This window comes from Cynocephalus volans, chromosome 5 (genome assembly GCF_027409185.1).
Source record: "Cynocephalus volans isolate mCynVol1 chromosome 5, mCynVol1.pri, whole genome shotgun sequence".
NCBI classification, from domain to species: domain Eukaryota; kingdom Metazoa; phylum Chordata; class Mammalia; order Dermoptera; family Cynocephalidae; genus Cynocephalus; species Cynocephalus volans.
This window is the reverse complement of record NC_084464.1, coordinates 88,505,919-88,532,535: the sequence shown is the minus strand read 5'-3', so window position 1 is coordinate 88,532,535 and position 26,617 is coordinate 88,505,919. Positions and strand designations below refer to the sequence as shown.

At 38.8% G+C, this 26,617-nt stretch overlaps 1 protein-coding gene across 4 annotated transcripts in view; it reads right to left on the bottom strand.

The window, feature by feature from the left end:
- The window catches only part of LOC134378010 (cytochrome b5 reductase 4), an 87,984-nt gene extending 61,706 nt beyond the window's left edge, over window positions 1-26,278 (bottom strand). For all 4 annotated transcript variants that reach the window (XR_010023600.1, XM_063096904.1, XM_063096906.1 and 1 more), the window contains exons 1-2: window positions 26,078-26,278; window positions 21,995-22,148 (exon numbers count right to left, since the gene is read on the bottom strand). Coding sequence is in view for 3 of the 4 variants with exons in the window: in XM_063096904.1 (XP_062952974.1) it covers window positions 21,995-22,148; window positions 26,078-26,152 (229 nt within the window). In the remaining variant the exon portion in view is untranslated. The remainder of the gene's footprint in view (window positions 1-21,994; window positions 22,149-26,077) is intronic.
- Between the last annotated feature and the right edge of the window lie 339 nt (window positions 26,279-26,617).

Here is a 26,617-nt window from a genome sequence, read left to right as displayed (position 1 = left end):
ACAAGGCACTAGTGGCCAACTGCGTAGTCACTGAGGTAGCCATACCAAATTAGCAACCACAGCAACATCTTAGTCAGTCAATAGTGTCAAACCTGTGGACTGTGAAACCCCCTGCCACAGTGAATAAACATACAAGAAAAGATACCAGAAACACAAAAAATCAAGACAGTACACCACTCAAAGATAATAAATCTCAGGCTCCAGATCCTATAGAACAAGAAGCCCTTGAAATGACTGACAAGGAATTTCGAGTGATAATTCTAAGGAAACTGAATGAGATACAAGAAAACTCAACTAGACATCATGATGAAACGAGGAAAAGTATACAGGATCTGAAAGAGGAAATGTACAAGGAAATCAATGTCCTGAAAAAAAATGTAGCAGAACTTGCTGAACTGAAGAAGTTATTCAGCGAAATAAAAAACACAATGGAGAGTTTAACCAGCAGGCTTGTCGAAGTTGAAGAGAGAACCTCTGAACTTGAAGATGGGCTGTTTGAAATAACACAAGCAGACAAAAAAAAAGAAAAAAGAAGCAAAGGCATTGAAGAAAATCTGAGAGAGATATCAGACAACCTTAAGCGCTCAAATATCCAAGTCATGGGTATTCCAGAAGGGGAGGAAAACGGAGATTGCATTGAAAACATATTCAACAAAATAGTGACAGAAAACTTCCCAGCTATAGGAAAAATTACAGATCTTCAGATCCAGGAAGCTCAACGATCTCCAAACGTATTCAACCCAAAAAGGTCTTCTCCAAGACATGTTATAGTCAAATTGGCAAAACTCAAAGACAAAGAGGGAATCTTAAAAGCTGCAAGAGAAAAGTGTCAAATCACCTATAAGGGAGCCCCAATCAGGCTAACATCAGACTCTTCATCACAAACCCTAATAGCCAGAAAGGAATGGGATGATATATTCAAAATACTAAAGGACAGAGATTGTCAGCAAAGAATACTCTACTCTGCAAGGCTATCCCTCCAAATGAACGGCAAATAGTATATATCTCAGACAAACAAAAACTGCGGGAGTTCACCACCACACAACCGCCCTTAAAAGAAATTCTCAAGGGAGTACTGGGTTTGGTTCCTGAAAAATAACTACCACTGCCATAAAAACCCAAGAAAAGTCTAAACCCACTAGCATAATAAAAATGGCATTCATGAAGAGAAAACAAACAGAAAGGCGATCTACAACCTAAGGAACCAACAAACACAGAAAACAAACAGTAAATCAGAAAGCAAGGACCAAAAAAAACCTAAGACCACCAAACAACAATAAATAAAATGCTAGGAATAAATCAACACTTTTCAATAACTCTCAATGTAAAAGGCTTAAATTCCCCAATCAAACGACACAGACTAGCTGACTGGATTAAAAAGAAGGACCCAACTATATGCTGCCTTCAAGAGCCCCACCTCACCCACAAAGACTCACATAGACTAAGAGTGAAAGGATGGAAAAAGATTTACCATGCAAACAGAAAAGAAAAATGAGCTGGAGTAGCTATTCTTATATCGGACAAAGTAGACTTTAAACTAAAAACCATAAAAAGAGACAACGAGGGACACTACTTAATGATAAAAGGACTGATCCATCAAGAACACATAACAATCATAAATATGTACACACCCAATGTTGGAGCAGCCAGATTTATAAAACAGACTCTATTAGACCTAAAGAAGGAAATAGACACTAATATCATAATAGCAGGAGACCTGAACACCCCACTGTCAATATTTAACAGATCATCTAGGCAAAGAATCAGCAGAGAAACACAAGATCTAAACAAGACTCTAGACCAATTGGAATTGGCAGATATCTACAGAACATTCCACCCAACAACCTCAGAATATTCATTCTTCTCATCAGCACATGGATCATTCTCCAGGATAGATCACATATTAGGTCACAAATCAAGTCTCAACAAATTCAAAAAAATTGGAATTATCCCATGTATTTTCTCTGACCATAATGGATTAAAACTAGAAATCAATAACAAACGAAATTCTGGAAACTATACAAACACATGGAAATTAAACAGCATTCTACTTAATGACATATGGGTCCAAGAAGAAATCAAGCAGGAAATCAAAAAATTTATGGAAACTAATGAAAACAATGATACATCCTACCAAAACCTGTGGGATACTGCAAAAGCAGTATTAAGGGGGAAATTTATTGCATTAAATGCTCACCTCAGAAGAATGGAAAGATGGCAAGTGAACAACCTAACACTTCACCTTAAAGATCTAGAAAAACAAGAACAATCCAAACCTAAAGTAAGCAGATGGAAATAAATCATTAAGATCAGAGAAGAACCGAATGAAATTGAAACCCAAAAAACAATTCAAAAGATCAATGAATCAAAAAGTTGGTTTTTTGAAAAGATAAATAAAATTGACAAACCATTAGCATGGCTAACAAAAAAAAGAAGAGAGAAGATTCAAATAACAAAAATTAGAAATGCAATAGGCGATATTACAACTGATTCATTTGAAATACAAGGAATCATTCGAGACTACTATAAACACCTATACGCGAACAAGTTTGAAAATCTGGAGGAAATGGACAAATTTCTGGACACACACAGGCTCCCAAAACTGAGCCATGAAGATGTAGAAAATCTGAACAGACCAATAACAATAAAGGAGATTGAAGCTGTTATCAAAAAGCTCCCAACAAAGAAAAGCCCAGGACCAGATGGATTCACAGCAGAATTTTACCAAACATTCAAAGAGGAATTGACACCGATTCTTTACAAACTATTCCAAAAGATTGAAACGGACGCAACTCTCCCAAACTCATTCTATGAAGCAAACATCATCCTGATACCGAAACCAGGTAAAGATATAACCAAAAAAGAAAACTACAGGCCGATATCCTTGATGAATATAGAAACAAAAATCCTCACTAAAATACTAGCTAACAGAATACAGCAACACATACATAAAATTATTCACCATGATCACGTGGGATTCATCCCAGGGATGCAAGGTTGGTTCAACATACGCAAATCAATAAATGTGACACACCATATTAATAAACTCAAACACAAGGACCATATGATCATCTCTATACATGCTAAAAAAGCATTTGATAAAGTTCAGCACTCATTCATGACAAAGACCCTCTATAAGTTAGGTATAGAGGGAAAGTATCTCAACATAATCAAAGCCATATATGATAAACCCACTGCCAATAGCATCCTGAATGGGGAAAAGCTTTCAGCTTTTCCTTTAAGAACAGGAACTAGACAAGGATGCCCACTCTCACCACTCCTATTCAACATAGTGTTGGAAGTACTAGCCAGAGCAATCAGAGAAGAGAAGGAAATAAAGGGCATCCAGATTGGAAAAGATGAAGTCAAACTGTCCCTGTTTGCAGATGACATGATCCTATATATTGAACAGCCTAAAACCTCTACAAAAAAACTCTTGGAGGTGATAAATGATTTCAGCACAGTAGCAGCATACAAAACCAACACACAAAAATCAGTAGCATTTCTTTTCTCCAATAGTGACCATGCAGAAAGAGAAATCGAAAGGCCTGCCCATTTACAATAGCCACCAAAAAAATAAAATACTTAGGAATTGAGTTAACCAAGGAGGTGAAAAATCTCTATAATGAGAACTACAAACCACTGCTGAGAGAAATTAGAGAGGATACAAGAAGATGGAAAGATATCCCATGCTCTTGGATTGGAAGAAACAACATAGTGAAAATGTCCATACTACCCAAAGTGATATACAAATTCAATGCAATTCCCATCAAAATTCCAATGACATATTTCTCAGAAATGGAAAGAACTATCCAGACATTTATATGGAATAACAAAGACCATGCATAGCCAAAGAAACGCTGAGCAAAAAAAATAAAGCTGGAGGCATAACACTACCTGTCTTTCAACTATACTACAAAGCTATAATAACCAAAACAGTATGGTACTGGCATAAAAACAGACACACTGATCAATGGAATAGAATAGAGAATCCAGAAATCAACCCACACACCTACAGCCATCTGATCTTTGACAAAGGCACCAAGCCTATACACTGGGGAAGAGACTGCCTCTTTAGCAAACGGTGCTGGGAGAACTGGATATCAATATGCAGGAGAATAAAACTAGACCCATACCTTTCAACATACACTAAACTGAACTCAAAATGGGTTAAAGAATTAAATATACACCCTGAAACAATAAAAATTCTTAAAGAAAACATAGGAGAGACACTTCAGGAAATAGGACTGGACAGAGACTTCATGAATATGACCCCAAAAGCAAGGGCAACCAAAGGAAAAATAAACAAATGGGATTATATCAAACAAAGAGCTTCTGCACAGCAAAAGAAACAATTAACAGAGTTAAAAGACAACCTACAGAGTGGGAGAAAATATTTGCAAAATATACATCCAACAAAGGATTAATATCCAGAATATACAAGGAACTCAAACAACTTTACAAGAAAAAAACAAGCAACCCAATTAAAAAACGGGCAAAAGAGCTAAGCAGGCATTTCTCTAAGGAAGATATACAAATGGCCAACAGACATATGAAAAAATGCTCAACATCACTCAGCATTAAGGAAATGCAAATCAAAACTACACTGAGATACCATCTAACCCCAGTTAGGATGGCTAAAATCCAAAAGACTCTGAACGATAAATACTGGAGAGGTTGCGGAGAAAAAGGAACTCTCATACATTGTAGGTGGGACTGCAAAATGGTGCAGCCACTATGGAAAATGGTATGGAGGTTCCTCAAACAATTGCAGATAGATCTACCATATGACCCAGCTATCCCACTGCTGGGAATATACCCAGAGGAATGGAAATCATCAAGTCGAAGGTATACCTGTTCCCCAATGTTCATCGCAGCACTCTTTACAATAGCCAAGAGTTGGAACCAGCCCAAATGTCCATCATCGGATGAGTGGATACGGAAAATATGGTATATCTACACAATGGAATACTACTCAGCTATAAAAACGAATGAAATACTGCCATTTGCAACAACATGGATGAACCTTGAGAGAATTATATTAAGTGAAACGAGTCAGGCACAGAAAGAGAAATACCACATGTTCTCACTTATTGGTGGGAGCTAAAAATAAATAAATAAATTCACACACACACACACACAAAAACCGGGGGTGGGGGGGAAGAAGACAGAACAACTACAGGGAGAAGAAGACACAACAACTACAATTCCTTGAAGTTCATATGACAAGCAAACAGAAAAGACATTGTTGGGTGGGGGGGGGAGAGGGAGGAGGGAGGGGGGTTTCGGTAATGGGCCACAATAATCAACCACATTGTATATCGACAAAATAAAATTAAGGAAAAAAATTAAATAAATAAATAAAAAGAAAACTTGAAGAAATAAAGGAAGACTCAATTAGAGAATACAATGAAACAAGAAAAAATTTCTAGAGTATGCAAGAGGAAATCTACAGAGATTAATACCTTAAAAAAGAATGCAGCAGAACTTCTAGAAATGATTCACTCAATGAAATAAAAAACACAACAGAGAGCCTGAGCAGCAGCACAGAGCAAGCAGAAGAACGAATTTCAGACCTTGAAGATGGTCTTTTTGAAATAACTCAGGCAGACAAAAAAGGAAAAAAGAATTTAAAATAATGAGGAAAATCTAGGAGAGATAGTAGACAACCTCAAGCGCTCTAACATCCGAACTCTGGGTATTTCAGAAGGGGAGGAGAAAGGAAAATGTACTGAAAACCTATTCAAGGAAATAGTAACAGAAAACTTCCCAGGTGTAGAGTGAGATATAGACCTTCAGATCCAGCACGCTCAAAGGTCCCCAAACAGATTCAATCCAAAAAGATCCTCTCAAGACATGTTATAATTAAATTTTCAAAGCTCAAAGACAAAGAGAGAATTCTAAAAGCAGCAAGAGAAAAGCATCAGGTCACTTATAGGGGAACCCCCATCAAACTAACAGCAGACTTCTCAACTGAAATCCTACAGGCCAGAAGAAAGTGGCATGATATATTCAAAATACTAAAAAGAAAAAAATTGCCAGCCAAGAATTCTTTACCCAGTGAGGCTCCCCTTCAGAAACGGAGAAATAGTGTATTTCCCAGACAAACAAAAGTTGTAGGAGTTCACCACCACATGACCAGCCCTGCAAGAAATTCTCAAGGAGTCATTAATGTGGAATGCGAATAATGGTGACCACTACCACAAATACACAAGAGCAAAACGCACAGTTAAACAAAAATGCCAGCAAGAAAGAGAAAGAAGCTAAATCACCCCACCTTAAATTTCTGATATTGACGAAGAGAAAAAAAAGGGGGGGGAAATAATGATCAAAACACATTTAGACCATCTAAACAAGAAGCAATTAAATGACAGGAATTAAGCAACACTTGTCAATAACTACCCTAAATGTGAATGGACTAAACTCCCCACTCAAAAGACACAGACTGACTGATTGGATTAAAAAGCTAGACCCAAGTATATGCCATATTCAAGAGACTCACCTCACCTGTAGAGACACACACAGACTAAAAGTGAAGGGATGAAAAAAGATATATCATGCAAATGGAAACCAAAAACGAGAAGGGGTAGCTATTCTTATATCAGACAAAATAGACTTTAAACCAAAAAACATAAAAAGAGACAAAGAAAGCCACTATATAATGATAAAAGGATCTATCCAGCTAGAAGACATAACAATCATAAATATATATGCACCCAATACTGGCGCACCCAGATACATAAGTAAACACTCTTAGACTAAAGGAAGAAATAGGCCCTAATACACTAATAGTGAGTGATCTGAACACCCCTCTCTCGGTGTGGGACAGATCTACAAGGCAACAAGTCAACAAAGAGGATTTAATCTACACCTTAGACCAACTGGACCTGGCAGATATATATAGAACATTTCACCCAACAACTAAAGAATATACTCTCTTCTCATCAGCTCATAGAATATTCTCCAGGATAGACCACATATTAGGTCACAAATCTAGTCTCAGCAAATTTTAAAAAACTGAAATCATTCCAAGTATTTTTTCAGACTACAATGGACTAAAATTGGAAATTAATAATAAGCAAAACTCTGGAAACTATACGAATACACGGAAACTAAATAACAGTCTCCTGAATGACCTATGGGTCCAAGAAGAAATTAAACAGGAAATCAAAATATTTCTAGTAACTAATGAAAATAAAGATACATCATACCAAAACCTGTAGTATACTGCAAAAGCAGTATTAAGAGGCAAATTTATTGCAATAAATGCTTACATCAAAAGAACAGAAAGAAAAAAAAAAAAAAAAAAAAAAGAACAGAAAGACTTCAAATAAATGACCTAACACTATGCCTCAAAGAACTTGAAAAACAACAATTCAAACCTTAAGGTAGTAGATGGAAAGAAATAATTAAGATCAGAGCAGAACTCAAGATCCAATCAAGATGGTGGAATAGACGGTCCACAGAGTCACTCTCTCCCACAAATCAACCAATTTACAGCTATAAAAATGTAACATCAGCCAAGCCAGGGCTGCTGGAGCTCAGCGGAAGAGCAGGAGAGACCTATGGAGTTCATGAAGGCAGGAGAAACTATGATGAGAGAAAGAAAAAGCTGCTTTGAGCATTTCGGGCCGCAGCTGCTTTAAGACGCAAACTGATGAGCACATGGAGCAGGAGCCGGCAGAAGCTGCAGCTGTGAACTTCAGATGGAGTTACTTGGAGGCAGCAGGGGAGAAGAGGGCCTTGGCAGCCCCAGGACAGCAAGACCACTAATAGGGTTCACGTGGACCCATGCAGGAGCGAGGAGCCAGAACAACTGAAAAAAGGGAGCCATTCAGAAGCTGGTGAGTCATTGCAAGGGACCGGCACATGGCCTGTCCCATGGAAAGTGTTTGCAGCACAGGCGTGGGGGAGACAGGCCCACCAGGGGAACACTGGGACACAGCAAGGACAGCCGACCTGCCCCCAAATCAGGACAGGACCACTCAGAGGAGACTGGTCGGGAATACAGAATTGCATGGGGTGCAGATTGATGAAAAAACTCAGGCCCAGATCAGAGATTCTACAGACCACAGATCCACTGGGTCTCTGGAGAGCCGGAAGTGCCTATAAGGTCAACCATTAAACCCTGAGCTGCACAAAAAGCCTTCCCTAGGGAAACAGCAGCAAAGTAGCAATTTAATCAACTACACAGCTCAAGTACTGGTTCCCACAGGAAGTTCCCCCATGTTAGAAGCAAAGGACAAAAAATTAGTTCCGGGCCAGGCACACCACCAGCACCTTGGAGCCTGCCTGGGAACTGGAGGCTTGGATCTGGGGACCGGACCCCACTCCCACTTCCAGGCAAACTGCACCAGTGTGTCGGGGCCAGCCTGGGGAACTGAAGCATGGAGAAGAAGCCTGGACCCCCCTCCCACAACCAGGCACACCATGCCAGCACCTTGGGGCCTGCCTGGGGACCTGAGGCAAGGAGAAGGGGAACAGACCTCTCTCCCACAACCAGGCACACTGAGCCAGAACTTCAGGGCCCACCTGGGGAACCGAGGCATGGAGAAGGAGACTGGTCCTCTCTCCCACAACCAGGCACACCACGCCAGCACCCTGGGTCCTGCCCAGGGACCAAGGACATGAAGAAGGGGACCGGACCTCTCTCCCACAATCAGGCACATTGAACCAGTGCCTTGGGGCCCACCCAGGGACCTGGGGTATTGAGTTGTGGACTGGACCTCTCTCCCACAACTAGGCACAACATGCCAGCAATTCGGAGCCCACCCAGGGAACTAGGGCAAGGAGAAGGGGAATGGATCTCTCTCCCACAACCAGGCACACCGCACCAGTGCTTCAGGCCCCGCCCCGGGACCTGAAGCATGGAGAAGGGGACTGGACCTCTCTCCCACAACCAGGCACACTGAGCTAGCGCCTTGGGGCCCACCCAGGGACCCAGGGTATGGAGTCAGGGAACGGACCACCCTCCCACAACCAGGTACAACATGCCAGCACCTCGGAGCCCACCTGGGTACATGGGGCATGGAGAAGGGGACCAGACCACTCTCCCACAACCAAGCACAACAAGCCAGTGCCTCGGGGCCCCCCCCACAGTCCCAGTGCATGGAGAAGGGGACTGGACCACCCTCCAACAACCAGGCACACCACGCCAGGACCTTGGGGCCTGCCTGGGGACCTGAGGCAAGGAGAGGGGGAATGCACCTCTCGCCCACAACCAGGCACACTGTGCCTGTACCTCGGGGCCCACCCAGGGACCAGAGGCATGAAGAAGGGGACCAAACACACCCCACAACCAGGCATACTGCCAGTGCCAATGAGCATGCCAAAAACAGCACCCCCACGTGGGTGGCCCACCACAGCCACCACAATAACCATGGCTGCTGCAAAAGCAGCTAGACACCACAGCCACAACACAGATGGTCCGCCAACCACTGGAGTGCATTCACACAAGAAGAGTCACCAGCAGAGGCAAAGTAAAGAAGAGGATGTCTCTTTCCACAAAACCCATTCCAGAGTGACAGAAGAAACATCTGCTCTATGATAATACTGGGGGACCTGATCACATCTCTCAGCATTGGACAGATCATCTAGGCAAGAAGTTAACAGAGTAACCATTATTCTTTCAGAAGGAGAGAAGAAACCTAGGGCAATTAGAGGGAGGAGGGGGAGGGAATGGGGGAAGGAGAGAGGTTGGACAAGGGGCATAAAGAATAATTACGATTTGTAACAATATATATGCTAGTAATACTGATTTAATCAACATACCTCAATGTTCAACCCCCAAAATATGTATAATCGATTTTGATTAAATAAATAAATTATTTTTAAAAAAGATCAGAGCAGAACTAAATGAAATAGAGACCCCAAAAACAACAGAAAAGATCAACAAAACAAAAAGTTGGTTTTCAAGAAGATAAATAAAACAGACAAACTGTTAGCTAGGTTAATAAAAAAATGAAGAGAGAAGACCCAAATAACAAAAATCAGAAATGAAAAGGGCGACATTACAACTGATACAACAGAAATAAAAAGAATCATTAAAGACTATTATAAACAACTGTATGACAACAAATATGGAAATCTGGAAGATACGGATAAGTTTCTAGACACATACAAACTACCAAGACTGAACCAAGAAGAGAAAGAAACGCTGAACAGACTAATAATAAGCAAGGAGATTGAAGCTGTAATTAGCAATTTTCCAACAAAGAAAAGTCTGGGTCCCAATGGCTTTACAGCTGAATCCTACCAAACTTTTAAAGAGGAGTTAATACCAATTCTCCTCAAACTATTACAAATAATTGAAACAGAAGCTACTCTCCCAATCTCATTCTATGAGGCCAACATAACTCTGATACCAAAACTAGATAAAGACACAACAAAAAAAGAAAATTACAGGCCAATATCCTTGATGAACCTAGATGCAAAAATCCTCAAAAAAATATTGCCAATCAGAATACAGCAACATATTAAAAAAATTATACGCTATCATCAAGTGGGATTCATCCAGGGATGCAAGGATGGTTCAACATACGAAAGTCAATAAATGTGATACATCACATCAACAAACTCAAGGACAAAGAGCATATGATTATCTCAACAGATGCTGAAAAAGCATTTGACAAAATTCAACATCCCTTCATGATAAAGACTCTCAACAAATTAGGTATAGAAGGAAAGTATCTCAACACAATAAAAGCCATTTATGACAAGCCCACTGCCAGTATCATTCTGAATGGGGAAAAACTGAAGGCCTTTCCCTTAAGAACAGGAACATGACAAGGATGTCCACTCTCACCACTTCTATTTAACATAGTACTGAAGGTACTAGCCAGAGCAATCAGGCAAGAGAAAGAAATAAAGAGAATCCAGATTGGAAAAGACAAAGTCAAACTTTCTCTATGTTCAGATGACATGATATATATATAGAAAAACCTACAGACTCTATCAAAAAACTCCTAGAGCTGGTTAATAACTTCAATTACATTGCAGGATACAAAATAAATGCCCCCAAATCAGTTGCATTTATATACTCAAATAATGAATTAAAAGAAAGAGAAATAAAGAAAGTAAGCCCATTTACAACTTTCATGAAAAAAATAAAATACCTAGGGATCAATTTAACCAAGGAGGTGAAAGACCTCTACAATGAGAACTACAAACCACTTCTAAAAGAAAGTAAAGAAGACGCAAAAAGATGGAAAGTTATTCCATGCTCTTGGATTGGAAGAATTAACATTGTGAAAATGTCTATACTACCCAAAGCAATCTACAGATTCAATGCAATCCCCATCAAGATACCAATGATTTTCTTCACAGAAATGAAAAAAACAATCTTACCTTTCATATGGAACAACAAAAGACCCCGAATAGTCAAAGCAATCCTGACCAAAAAAATTAAAGCCAGAGGCATAACACTACCTGACTTCAAATTATACTACAAAGCCATTGTTACCAAGACAGCATGGTACTGGTATAAAAACAGACATGCAGACCAGTGGAGCAGAATTGAGAACCCAGAAACCACCCCTCAGGCTTACAGCCATCTGATATTGGACAATGGCAACAAAAATCTACATTGGGGCAAAGACAGTTTCTTCAACAAGTGGTGCTGGGAAAACTGGATATCCATACACAGAAGAATGAAACTAGATATGCATATCTCACCATACACTAAAATCAACTCAAAATGGATTAAAGACTTAAGTATAAGACCTGAAACTGTAAAATTACTAAGGGAAAATATAGGTGAAACACTTCAGCAACTAGGTCTGGGCACAGACTTTATGAACATGAGCCCGAAAGCACAAGCAGCAAAAGAAAAAAATAAACAAATGGGACTATATCAAAGTCAGTAGCTTCTGCACAGCAAAGGAAACAATCAACAGAGTGAAACAACAACCTACAGAATGGGAGAAAAATTTTGCTAACTATTCATTCGACAAGGAATTAATATCCATAATATACATGGAACTCAAGTAACCCAATTAAAAAATAGGCAAAGGAGCTGAACAGACATTTCTCAAAGGAAGACAAAAATGGCCAACAGGTACATGAAAAAATGCTCAACATCACTAGGCATCATGGAAATGAAAATTAAAACTACATTGAGATACCACCTCACCCCAGTTAGACTGGCTATAACCAAAAAGATGGTGAATAACAAATGCTGGCAAGGGTGTGGAGAGAAGGGAACACTACTGCACTGTTGGTGGGAATGTAAATTAGTACAAACACTTTGGAAAACAATTTGGAGGTTTCTCAAACAACTACAGATAGATCTTCCATATGATCCAGGAATCCCTCTTCTGAGTATATATCCAGAGTAATAGAAATCATCATGCCGAAGGGATACCTGCACTCCCATATTCATCGCAGCTCTGTTTACAATAGCCAAGACATGGAGCCAACCTAAACGTCCATCAATGGATGATTGGATAAGGAAAATGCAGTATATATCCACCATGGAATACTACTCAGCCATAAAAAAGAATGAAATACTCCCATTTGCAACAACATGGATGAGCCTGGAGAAACTTATGTTGAGTGAAATAAGCAAAGCACAGAGGGATAAATACCACATGTACTCACTCATATGTGGGAGCTAAGAGAGAAAGAAGGAAGGAAAGAAAGATCACAACAGTGCATTGAACTTGCAGAGGGAGAGAACATTTCTTGGGCTACAAAGTGGAGTGGGGGGAGGAGGGCAGGGGAGGGAGGTTGGGGATAATTGGGTGGGGGACACAAGGTACAAATGCAATTTGTGGTAATGGGTATGCTGCCAGTATGAATCTGGCCCTCACATCATGGGCATGAGGGGTGACCATCAGCTTTGTATCTTATGAATATTCATAACCAATAAAAAAAAGAGAAAAGAGCAATACATCCGGACCTGCAGATGGTACATATGTTGGAACTATAAGACAGGGATGTTAAAATAACTCTAACTAATATAACGTAGTAGAAAATATGGATGACACTTAACAGATGGCAAATTTCAGCAGAGAGATGGGAACTATAAACAGAGTCTAAAGAAAACACTATAAATGAAAAACATGAAAGAATTCTTTTGATGGGCTTATCAACAGACTGGACACAATAGAGGAAAGACTCTGCAAACTTAAAGAAATGTCAATAGAAATTATCTAAACTGAAACACAAGGGGGGGGAATGAAAAAATAGAATGGTGCATCTAAGAGCCCTCAGACAATATAGTCTACTGAATTTGTATTTGGAATCCCAGAAGAAGAAGAAAGGAAGGAACAGAAAAAATATCTGAAGATGTAATGGCTAAAAATTTTCAAAAATTAAATTAGAGAACCCAAACAGGAAAAATTCAAGAAAAACAAACAAACAAAAAAAGTCAATCTAGAATTTAATAGCCAATGACAACATATCTTTAAAATGAAGGCAAAATAGAGACATTGTCAGACAAATAAAAGCTGAGGGTATTCACTGCCAACAGACCTGAACTACAAAAAAAGGTTAAAGGAAATTCTTCAGGGGAAATGTGGATCAGCACTAAGGAATAACAAGCACTGAAAAATGATAAAAATGTAAGTAAACATAAAAGATATCTTTTAAAGAGATTAAGAAAAATTTAAAAATGAAGTAACTGTCTAATGCAAAAATAGCACCATATTGTGGGGTTTATAGCTTATGTATAAGTAAAATGAATAATAATAACAGCACAAGGCAAATGGAAGTATATTATTACAGAGTTCTTATACCATGTGTGAAATGGTATGTTATTTGAAGATAGACTGTAGTAAGTTAGAAACGTAGATCATAAACCCTTAGAGCAACTACTGAGTTATGAGCTATGCCTTCTGCTAGATGCAGGGGATGTAGGGAGAGAAGAGGTATATTAATAGCCTGAAACTCAATTTAAAAATAAAGAAATACAAGCATAAAAAGTGGCCAAAAAACATGATAGATGTTCCAACAGAGGCTCTATACACCAAGTACATACTAAGAAAGAAAGCCCAGGGGAAGAAGTAAAGTCAGGGAAGGTCAGAGTCAGGTTTTCAGTGATGAAGAGTCTGAAGGAAAGAAGCAGTTAAAAGAAAGAAAGGAAAGGAATGAGGATGTCAAACAACATAGGATGAGCAACAGCACAACATCTTAAAAAAGGCTGGAGAGGGCTGATAAGAACACATAAAGGGACTGGGCTTAGAAAAGAGAATGTCTTAGAAAGAATGTCTTTGAAAGGAATATGTCTTTCTGATACTAAAGAAAGAGACAAAAGAATACAGATACCGTTTTAAGTTCCTTATAGTCACTGAGAACAACTATGTGTGAGTGCATGATCTCTTTCTCTCAAACAAATACACCACCCAGCTTTTGCATACTTTTTCCTGGAGCACGGACTATTGTTCCCATTCCTCTCTTTGCCTAGTTAACTCCCATCTTTCAGGTCTCTACAATCTTCACTCTTAACATGGCATACCTCTCCTTCACAACACCTATGAAACTGGATTAATGTTTTGTGTTCCCCACCAAATTATAAATTCCAAGAGAGCAGATGCTATTTCTGTTTTAAGGTGCCATATTACCCTACAGAACCTGGCACAGTGCATAACACATGGCAGACCCTGGAGAAATATTGATTAAATGCATGAACCAAGATAAAGGAAAAGAAAGTTAAAACCTGTCTTCTCCATTTTTTATAAATGACAACTACACACAAAGTTACCAAAAGAAGAAAAAACTATGTTTCATTAAATTACTAAAGATAAAAACTGTCTCAGAAAGATAACCAATATGATTCTTAATTAGCAATGTTAATTAACACAAGAGAAGAGTTGTAAGTAACAGGCACCCCAAGGAATTTCTTAACGAGTGAATTTATGTGTCACTCAAAATGAGAAACTGCACACAAAAGCCAAACTAAGATTAATTCTAGAGCTAAATATAGTAAAACGGGAGGCAGTACAGTGTGATAGTTTAAGCATAAAAGCTTAGAATCAGGCTGCCTAGGTTAAAATAGTGGCTCCATTCTCATCAGCCATGTCTTTGGCAAGTTCCTCTACTCTCTGAAGTAGGCATTAGTGTTTTCCCTACCCAGCATCCAATCCCCTTCCAGCAGCAGCAGCAATTTTTGTTGAGGGAGCTTCTCTCTCCTCTTTGTCCTGTGTGCTTCAGTTTGGCCCCACCTCAGGCTATAGTTTGAAGTCTGTGACCTAGGTTTAAGTAAATAAGTACACCATTTCCCCCTAAATAGAATTACTGTTCCAGCAATGGTAACATAATTAAAATTGTGCCAATCAGAGCCAATTCTAAGACTGTTATTTTAGCTATTAGATAGACAGAATAGAATTGGAAAATATTTAAGGTTGGAGTTGTTGTGGTCATCTTGGTGCTATGAAGGAAGAGCCACTCCTAAACTGGAGCAATCTCAGAAGAGAAATCAAATGATAGTGTGAAAGCAGGTCTAAGGGACACGATCTGAGCTCTTACATCAATGCTCACCATAACACTTTAATCAGTTTTTGCTTTCTGTTTAAACTAGGTTAGGCTGAGGTTTCTGTCACTAATATCCATGAGTCCCCACTAGTATACATTCTCAGCTTCAGCTTCCTCACTTGGAAAATTAGGATTCTCTCAGATTCAGCACTCATCTGTGAAGTGGAGTACATAGGTTTGTTGTGAAAATTAACCACTTCGCACACAGCACATACCTAACACATCATTAACCCTGCTAAGGCATTTAGAGAGAGTAAACACTTCTTACAAAGAATATTGAGCTATACATATGATTTTAATTTAAAACCTGAGAGTTATGTAATTAGGTAATAAATTCAAATGTACAAAAACCTCTGGCAAGAAGACAATGGCAACAGCCAAAACATAAATGGGAGTAAAAAATCACAATACTGAATTTGCCATTACTAGTAATTCAGGCATTAACTAAGACTATAAAAAGTTACTACAATTTATCTCCATAAATATGTTGATGTCAATGCTGAAAGAAAAGAATCTTAAAATGGCTACCTCCCTAATAAAAATAAGAGAAGAAACCAATGAAACAGAAAATGAACAAGGAATAGAGAAAATCAAAACCAAAATTAGTCTCTTTGAAAAAGTTAATAAAATTCATAAACTCCTAGTAAGACTGACCAGGAAAAAAAGAAAGAAAACTAAAAATTAGCAACATCAGAAATGAAAGAGGGTATAAGGCATATCATAGAACCTACAGACATTTAAGAAATAATAAAAGAATACTTTATGCTATATATTCAATAACTGAGATGAAGTTAACAAATTCACTGAAAAACACAACTTATTAAAACTGACACAAGAACAAGAGAAAATCTGAATAGCCCTTTATCTTTTTTAGATGAATTTGTAATCGAAAGCTTCACACAAATAAAATTTCAAAAGGTTGGCTAAACTTTGTAAAGCACTGTGTCAACCAAACAAAACATCTGAGAGTTAGATGAGGCCCCGAGACCATAAGCTTTTCCTGTACTGAATCTTGTTGTTTCTCTGACTGGTAAGGGGATCACAACCCTCGGCACGGTGTTGTCCGCACCACGCTCAGCCAGTGCGCGCAGCCAGTGAGCACACCGGCCATCCCTATATAGGATCCGAACCTGCAGCCTTGGCGCTACCAGCGCTGCACTCTCCCGAGTGAGCCACAGGGCCAGCCCCCGTACTGAATTTTTAATGAATGAGAGGGAGGTACAGAGAGAAGAAAAGTAAAAAGTAAAAGTAGAGGAGGAGGAGGGGGAACAAGGAGGAGAGTGAATGACAATTTAGGTGATAAAGACAGAGTAAAAGCAAGAAAAAGCAAATAATCTTAGATGTCAGCAAGACAGAGGAACTAATAAAATTGACAAAGGCTAGATTATTTGCATTAATGGTGTGGATAAGCAACCTGAAAAAAAAAAAATCTATGGGTTAGGTTAGAAGTGAACGAATGAAGGAAGGAAAATGTACCTCTAAAAAATCTTGGTTCGTATTCCCTAAACAGGAAAGTGATAGCAGAAAAGAGTTGTTAAAAATCTGCTGTCAAGAAGTAATGAGGATAGTACACAAAGTAGAAAACCCACAGAAGAGTTGAGCTAATTGTAACAGCAACATACTATTGTTCAGATACTGTATTACTGTGATAATATGTCCCATTAAAAATTAAAACATAGTTCCAAATTTGAAAAACTACTCCTAGAAGAAAACTTTCAGATAGAAAAGGTTTCTGTGCTCAAGACATAATACTGCAGTTTCTCAAAATATAATCAAAGCAGGGAGCTAAAGAAACCTAGAGAAAAGAACCTACTGTAGGAAAAATTAGCTATATTTTTGGTGGGTTTGAATCTAACCTAAAAAGTATAAAACTTACTTTACTTTATTATTACTTCACTATAAATAAACGATAGTTTAAAGCAATACAGTCGATTCTCATTGTTTGTGGCAGTTATATTTTATAAAGTCACTACAAACATTGAATTAGCAGATACTGAACCACTGCTTCATGGGGAAAATACAGGGTTAGGTTCCTGTGAGCCTCTGGTCACAACGTTTTTGTCAAGCAATCTATACATAACCTTGTTTAATGTGTATTTCTGTTTAAAGACACCTTATTTAATCTAGATGAGGGGGCCTTCAAAAAGTTCACAGAAAGATTTGTATTGTTTTTTAATTTAATTTTTCCACAAACTTTTTGAATTACCCTCATATTGATGATTCATGAACACTGAACTCATAGCCAACACATTATAACTCATACCTGAATGAACGCATACTTTCCCCATAAGGCAAACCACAGCCTTCTAGCAACTGCATTGCAGCACTATTCTTGGGGGCTATTTTAAACAATGACATCACCAACAAAAAACACAAAAATGTGAAAAACATGGCACTACACAGACTTCGAAAAATACACTTGTTTACATTACAGTATGACAGCTGAAACCAGAAGGCAGAGCATCACCTTGTTTAACCTGAGCTAGGAACGTGCATGTTGGAACACACAAATTTTTCACTGCTCTGTGCATGTCTGCAAATGACTGTGAAAGCACTCTAGTGACTTTGAGGTTACAAATAAACTTTAGTGAGTAGGCAAATTTGCAAATATAGAATCCATGAATAATGAAGATTAATTATATTCACAAAAATTTACACTACCATCCTATGAGCAAATCTTAAAAGATTTACTGTAAATGAGCTTAGAAATCTAAAAATCTGTCATAGAAATATAAAAGGACTAACATACTACTTCTCAGAATCAATTTGCCAAGCTTTTAAAAATAGTTATAAAACATGAAAATATGAACCTTAAAAGCCACTTTTTCAGTGGCCTCAAGCAGGCCTCTTCAATTTACTAGTATATGACAATCAGCATTAGGAGAAATCAAAGTATGCTCATTTCTAAATTATAAATGAAATCCACTAAATCCCATTTGGAGGACCTACTCTGCTAAATTTTTAAACAACAGATCCCCAGTCCCCTGACTGTAATCAACTTTTTTGAAATATCATTTATTCAATTGGCTCGTATTGAGTACCAGGCTACCCTTCCCTCACCCTCACTAAGATCGAAGTCTGTACCATGCTGCCAAATGATGATTTCACAACTCAACACATTTGTATTTCATGTATGAATACATCTTAATACTTAATACTAACACTGACTACTTACTATAGTAACATATATAATACTACAGTAAAAACAGTCTGTCTAGGCTCTACACAGCTCTCACAGATGAGTGATTTAAATGTTTGCTCAAAGCTTCACATGTTGGTAAATCACCTTTAGTTCTCGAGAAAGGAAGAAACAGCAACAAGGAAAAAAACTACGAAAGCATGAATCAATGATAAATTCAAAAGGTTTTTGAGAAAGCAATATCCCAACCTCCCCCCAACTCATTCCTTCAATGTTCCAATTAACTACTGCTGCATTATAGTAATTACATACTTTACAGAAAATGGTGTAAAGTAAATGAACAAATAAGGAACTCCAAATACTTGTCTTACAGATCATTCCAAGCCAATGCCCACATTTTACAGTTTATACATTTACACTCTGCTGCCAGCCATGAGTTCTTTTTATACCATCATTTTTAAGAAACTGACCAGGTTCCACACACCTGAACATTAAGCAGAAATGCTGCTACATACTCAAAAAGAGAAAATAGCCTCCAAAATATTATAAAAACCCCACCAAAAACCCACACAAAATTGTTTATTTTCTAGGACTGATCAGCTGAATTCAGACCTGATCTAAAAAATGGAGCAATTGTTAGAAAATGAAGAATTTAATGCTTAAAAAAGGGGGAAAAGTGGCACTATGATAACAAGTTCCTTGCAATACAGTTTTGACTAAAACTTGGGTCCAGACATTATCTCTGGCATTTGAGGCTAAAATTAGCATATATTCCCCCATTAAGAAGTTATGAGTAATATTTTGAATTAGAACAGCTATGAAGAAAAAAAGACAATTACATTTTGTTACATATGTTCTTTTACTTTCGTATGGGATCGTGTTAGAAGTTACCAGTAATCTCTTTGTCTCACATTCAGCCTACTTTCCATTGCCTTTTTCAACATCCTGGTTCACCTCCTATTACCACCTGAACTTCCACAATGAGCTAAATGCTTTCCTTGTCCCATTTCACTTCCCTATACCCACCATCAGATTACTCTCTCCAAGGCATACTCTGATCACACTGCTCACATTCAAATCCCTTCAATAACTCATACTGCCATCTAAATAAAGAACACTTTTCTCAGTCTGGTTTTCAAGGTTGTCCACAATCTAACCTAACACACATTCCCAGCCTTCTTTTTTATAATTCTCCAACAGTTCCCCTAAGCTCCAGAACATCTCAAGCTTCTCTGTGTCTGTACCTTTGTTTACGACTCTCCCTCCACATGGATGAACTTCCTCATTTCCTTGTTGAAATCCTGCCCACTGCTTCAAGGCTTATCACCACCACAAAAGCATCTCTGATTTTCCTAACCTCTTCTCCCTTCAATCTGAAATCACTTTCTTTGTACCCTCTTACTGCACTTCATGCAGTCTGTTGTCTAACAGTCATTTATCCTCATTCCAAGGGCAAGGTCTATTTTGAGTTAGCATTTCCTAATTAAAAAACAAACTCTGTCAAAAAGAAAAAAAAAAGACACATCTTACTTTTGGAAAAGAGAAAAAGTCTTATTATTGATAAGAAATATCACAGAAAACTTCCTCAACAGAAACTTTTAAAAAACGTATGATTAAGTCACCAACCTTACCAGAAAATGTGCTTTGCATTCAAATCATTACAGGAGATATGTAACTAGGAGCAGTGTATTACTTTTCAGACACAGCAATTCAAGTTCTTATCCCCTTTTTGCACCTGGCAGAATCCTGATTCCAGGTTGCTGGTACTATCCACATTTGTATGTCTCTGAGGAACTACGGGGAGTTGAGCAGCTGTTCTGTCTCAGGGCAAGCTACATCATCACCTGCTGGAAGTTTCCATTCCCTTTGCCATTGAAAATTTCACACTCTAATTGTGTCTGTTATGGGTTGAATTATGTCCCCCCAAAATTCACAGGTTGAAGTCCTAACTACCAGTAGCTCAGAATGTGGCCTTAGTTGGATATAGGGTTGTTGCAGATGTAAAATTAGATGAGGTCATACTGGAGTAGGGTAGGCCTCCTAATCCAATATGACTAGTGCCATATTAAAATGGCAAATTTGGACACAGATGAGCAAAAGGGGAGAATCCCATGTGAACATGAAGGAAGAGATTGGGGTAATGTTCTACAAGCAATAGAACTCCAGAGATTGCCAGCCAACCACCAGAAGATAGGCAAGAAGCATGAACAGATTCTTCCTAACAGTCCTCAGATGGAACCAAACCTGCTGACACCTTGATCTCAGACATCTACCCTCCAGAACTGTGAGACAATAAATTTACATTGTTAATTTAAATTGTACATTTTTATGGTATTCGTAGGAAACTAATACAGTATCTACTGGTGTCTTTCCACTCATCATATCACCAATCCACTGTGACAACCACATGCCTCTTTAAGTATAATCAAACTTCTTAAAAATAAGTGTTGCATTAATTCAACAAACACATATTAATGGCCTCTATGTGCCAAGCACCAAAGACAGAGCAGTAAGTAAGACTGTCATGGTCCCTGCCCTCATACAGGTTACAGTGTAATCAGGATAACTGACAATAAACCAAAATTATACAATGATTAAATTTAATAATAAAAATTATTACAATTGTGATAAGAGCAAAAATGACCCACTTCCCTTTCCCAGACATATTAAACCATGTCTGGATGACTCAAGAACATCACTATGGAGGCTTACTGCACAGTTCAGTGCCTTTCATTGTTTTTGCTCCCCTCCTAGATGCCAGGTTATTGGCAACCGTGAGGTCTGCTTTTATCAGCTACCCTCCTGCCCCTCTGCTCTCTTCTTCCAATAGTCCCATTCTTAATATGGATCTTCTAATGTGCTATGAGTCAGAAAAATTAGGTAACTAATATTGCTAAGAAATATACATTAAGTAACCAAGATTGCTGCAAGTGAGAACTGAAGATTTGGCTTTAATGAAGGGTTTTCAGGCTTGCTTTAGATTCTCAGAGAGATTTTTTCCAACAGAATTCTGTAATAAGACTCTGAAGTGGAAAGTTATTCTATAGAAACTGAGTATTACTAAATAATTTTACTGTACTACTTTAGCATTAAATTGCCTAGCAAACACTTGCTTACTTTCAAAGGAATGCAGAACAGGAATGCTAGAAAAAATTTTCATTTCAGAAGTTCACTGTTTTCTGCATCAGAATGTCAATGGTTATTTAAGAAAGAAATACTATCCAAAGTCAGAATTATATCATTTATTATCCAGTATAAGGCACATTTTTGTTATCTAAATGTGAATCATATCACAAAATGACATGACTATGGGGTTATATATCATTACAATTGAAAAGCCCAGGCAAAATTTTTTGAAGTACTTAATAAATATGTACCACCTACCTCGTATGCATATCCAACAATCATCTTTTTTGTTGTGTTTTTTAAGTTCTTCTTCAGTGACTTCAATTAACCTGCCTTTTAATCCTGTTAGGTCCTTTCCACTTTTGGTTAGTCGAATCCAATCCATAAGACTTCTGCCCTGTTTTAAAGGTACCTAAAATAAAAGTTGAGAAGGATTAAATTCGGCTGATTCAAGTTAATTTCTTTCCCTCCCCCTTCCTGCTACTTGTCTTCAGGTTATTTCATTACTCTTATTCCCATGTAAGAAGATAATAAAACTCTTATCTAACAATTCTACAAATCCCCTTACAGCTTTAGGAGGCTGTCCAAATTGTTTCTGCTGTATTAGAATTATAAATAGAACATTAGGTCTTAGAAATTCTGTCACACAAATTTTCATCATAATGGTATCATAGTATAACAGGAATAGTATTGAACCTGGAGTTAGTAAACAAGTTCTGGTCCTGCCTCTGTCACTAATATATTACAGTCAACAATTTGTACCAAAATTTCTTCATCTTAAAACAACAGAGATTTGACAGAAGAGAAACAATTGGCGAAAGCTGATTTTCTGGACTGTTGATATAAACAGAACATTATAAATCATTAGGCAGCAGTCTTTTTCCTAAGAATTCACTGAGAAACATAGTTTATCAAATAATGGAAAATAACAAAACTCCTGTAATACTGTAAGGAAGAGGTTGGCAAACTACAACCTGCACCTGTTTCTATACAGCCCTTGAGCTAAGAATAGTTTTCACATGTGGTGGTGAAGCAACTGAAACCTTATGAAGCCCTCAAAGCCTAAAATATTTACTATCTGGCTCTTTGCAGAAAACTTTGCCAACGTAGCCTAGAGGATTTAATAACAGGATGTTTGGGGTTTTGTTTGTTCGTTTTTTTGCAAAATGAATTTTCAAGGCTTTTAGATGAAAAATACCTTTCATTAATATTTTAACCAGTTAAGACAACCTAGTGGAAATTTTTCAAGACATCTCTGTGAAACGAGGCTACTGTCTAAACTTGTTTAACTAGTTTCTAACACAGTACCAGAAGAATGTTTAATGTAAAAGCAGGTACATTCAAGGAAGTTTATACACCTCACTTGACTGAATCATTCCAAGTTTAGGCATCCACTTACCCCCAAATAACCAAGTTAAGTAAATAACCAAGTTAATAAGACTGTGGTGCCTCTTCAATTTCACATTCCATCCTACCAACTACATTGTCTCATTCTTACCATCGCTGAAACTCTCTAGATCTCTTAGTCCCAACAAATGAAGTAAAATGTGAGAAAATGATCTTTCCTAACCTGAATCCAAATCACTGATCTCTCTCTATTCCATAACACACAGGATAGTTAGTCTTTTGAAATGCCAACCCGATCATAAGCCCTCCCTCCTTCAGTGGCTCTCCACATTGCCTTATAATAATATTTCTAAATTCCCTAGAGTGATTTACCTGGTCCTTCATAATCTTGTCATAGTTTACCTCACTAGCTCCATGTTTTAACTTTTGTTCCTACCCATTACATACATTAGCCAAACGGGAACTTGACTTCTATAGCACGTGCTCACAAGTGCCGCTTCCTCTGTCTAAATCAATCTCCCCCACCCCCAATTATTTCCTCCAGAAGCCTTCTCTGACCCCAACTCCTTCTTGGTCACAACACACTGATGTAGTACTTATGGCACTATAACTGCCTGTCTACTAGCCTGTGCAGCCTATGAGGCTAAACTCTAATCAGAGACCACATCTCCAGCATACGGTAGGTTCTCAGTAAATATTTATTTACTAATTTTAGTGGAAATAATAATAGCTATCACATATTGAGTGCATACTCTGTGTCAGATTCAAATCTGTGCAATCAGAATAAAAGCCTAAGGGAAATTGACATTTACTAAGTGCTTATCAGGCTATGCTAAGAGAAACATCTCATTTAATCCTGCAAACAATCCTCTAAAATGGGTACTGTTATTCCCATTTATACCTGAGGAGACAGACTCAAAGAGATTAAGTAGTGGAGATGGGGAAAGAATCTGGATCTTTCTCCTTTCCAAGCGCATGCTTTTGACAATTTGATATACAACCTTACCAAGTAGGTTCTATTTTCTCAAGCTCTACACACTTCATCCAATCTTGACTCAGCTTCTAACACATTCAAGATTATCTCATTTCAGAAAGAAAAGAAGAAAAAAAGAACAGAGTCTGAGTTTTCCTTTGAATTGCACAATACTCTTATTTGGTCCTCTTTTTGGGCCCAGAGATTCACCTTTGCTATCACCACTTGTGTGGACTTTTCGTCTTTGCCTCTAAGTTTTCTTCTTTAAATGGATGCCAAAAACATGGTTGGTAGTTGCCTTAGATTGAGTGTCCCCCCAAAACTCAACACCCACTGTGACAGTGTTAAGAGGGTTGGAAATCCTGTTATGGTTACTGAAATGTGGGGCCTTGAAGAGGTGATTAGATTGTAGGACCAAGCCGTGCCATAGTGAATGGATTAATAATGATGGGCATGGGTGTGGTTCTGAGGGCTTTAAAAGGAGAGCACATGAGAGTCTCTCTCACTGCTCTACTATTTTCTGCCATGTGAGACCACTACATTGCTGTAAAGCCACCACCGAAGAAGATGTTCACCAGAAGTGTTCTCTGGACTTTGGACTTCCTAGCCTCAGAAACTGTAAGCAATACATTTTGTTTTCTTATAAATCACCCAGTTCCAGGTATTTTGTTATAAGCAACAGAAACGGACTAATGCAGTAGTTTTAATGGAGGAAGACAGCAACTCATTCTAATTCAGAGATTCCCTCTGGAAAGGCTATACTATTCATTCAGGCATTTAGATTAAGGAGAGAAACAGGTCAAACATAATTGTATGGCTGGATGATAGATATGTATGGTGTCAGTCAGAATCACATGACAACAAGCATATAGGGTCTAAGACAACATTTCTTAACTAGATTCTTTTTCTGTGAAATAGAGATAATAAAAGCTCTCACTTCAAAGAATCATTGTGAAGGTTAAACAAGTTAATACATGTAAAGCACTAAGCACATACATGGCCATCAGTAAGCACTAAATAAACCTCAGTTATTATTATTATAGTTGAGGTTACATCTCTCTGAAAAGCTGATGAAAGCTACAGATCCCTGAACCCATATTCTGATCTAGGATCAGAACTCCAGGTCTAAGTGAAGAAAAAAAAAGTTGGTGAAGGTCCAAAATGATGCTAAGACTCAAGAGCCGAGAAATGAAAAGAAAAAGGAGTGGCCCAAGTAAGTGGAAGTCTCAGAAAGTAAACATGAAGATGTGGTAACAGAATGAGGAACTAACAAATAACAAGAGCAAGCAATATTCACGTTGCAATAAACATAGGAAATAATTTTGATTAAATTTTGCAGATGCAAAATACATTTGTAGCCCACCTGTTGCTAACAGTAACTATGCTCAACAAAAACTCTTTATTAGTTTCAAAGTCACCAAGTGATATCCGTAAAAAAGGCAGTGATGAAACAGTACCAGAACAAGAACGAAAGGTAGTATGAATTAGAAGTGTACGTAAATCTGACCAGAGGTTTGTGCATATTTGTCCTCGCTTCTCCAATTTCCCCTAGCTCCAGGAGTCCCCACTCTTGCAGGGATGGTCACTGTCGCCACTGCCCAGCTTTCCCCTTCTGCTAGAGAACACAAATCACTGACAACTCCTTCGGGCAGTGAAGAGCAAAAGACCGGAGAGGAGGATAGGTTGAGGAGAAAAAGCTAACACTGAGTACCTACGTATGTACAAGCATACAAGCACAGTGCCATCATACACATCTGAATTTAAACAGCGGGAAAGGGCTTGGAGGAAGGCAACTGACAGAATGGGATAAAGGGACTGGAAAGAAGAGAGGCTAATAGGTGACAGGGAGAGAGGTTAGGAGAGTCCGAAGACAGGCGACGGCGTGGGATCAAGAAGAGGTCGCCAGCAAGGGCAGGAGGGAACGAATGCTACAGAGGGGGACAGGAGGAGACGAAAGAAGAAAATACACAGAGCGGGCGGGAGTCGAGCTCTGGGCGAGAATGACGGTGTCTCCCGCTTACCTTGCTACGCCCCCCGGAGGCGACGCGCTGCTGCGAGCGAGGGGCCGGGAAAGATTGGGAAGGGACGTTCAGCATCCTGGCCCCTTGGCCCGGGCCTCGCCCGTGGTCCGCTGTCCGAAGGACTTGCTCGGCAGGACCCCTTTCCGGCAGGAACCTCCTGCTCCGGCTTCGCAGCCGGGCAGATGCCAAGCCCCCGACACACTTCCGGGGTCGCGGGGAGTGAGGCGCGCCATGACGCAGCACGTCCGTGGAGGGCGGAGCCAACGGGTCGGAGGGAGCGCCGGCTGGAGTAGAATCAGGGAAAGGACGCATGCTCAGTTAGTCTCGCGTCCTGAACTTCAGCACTGGAGGAAGGGGACAGCTGTTCCATGGAGACTAGAGAGAGCGAAGCTGTTCCTTAGCCTCGGTGCTGACCGGATCTGAGAACAAATTCTTGTAGACTCTTGTTAACCCAGAACAGAAGTGTCCGTCCACTGTTAAGCAGATCCATATTTCAATATGGAATAAAATACCACTATTAAATAAAACATGTTGATTTTT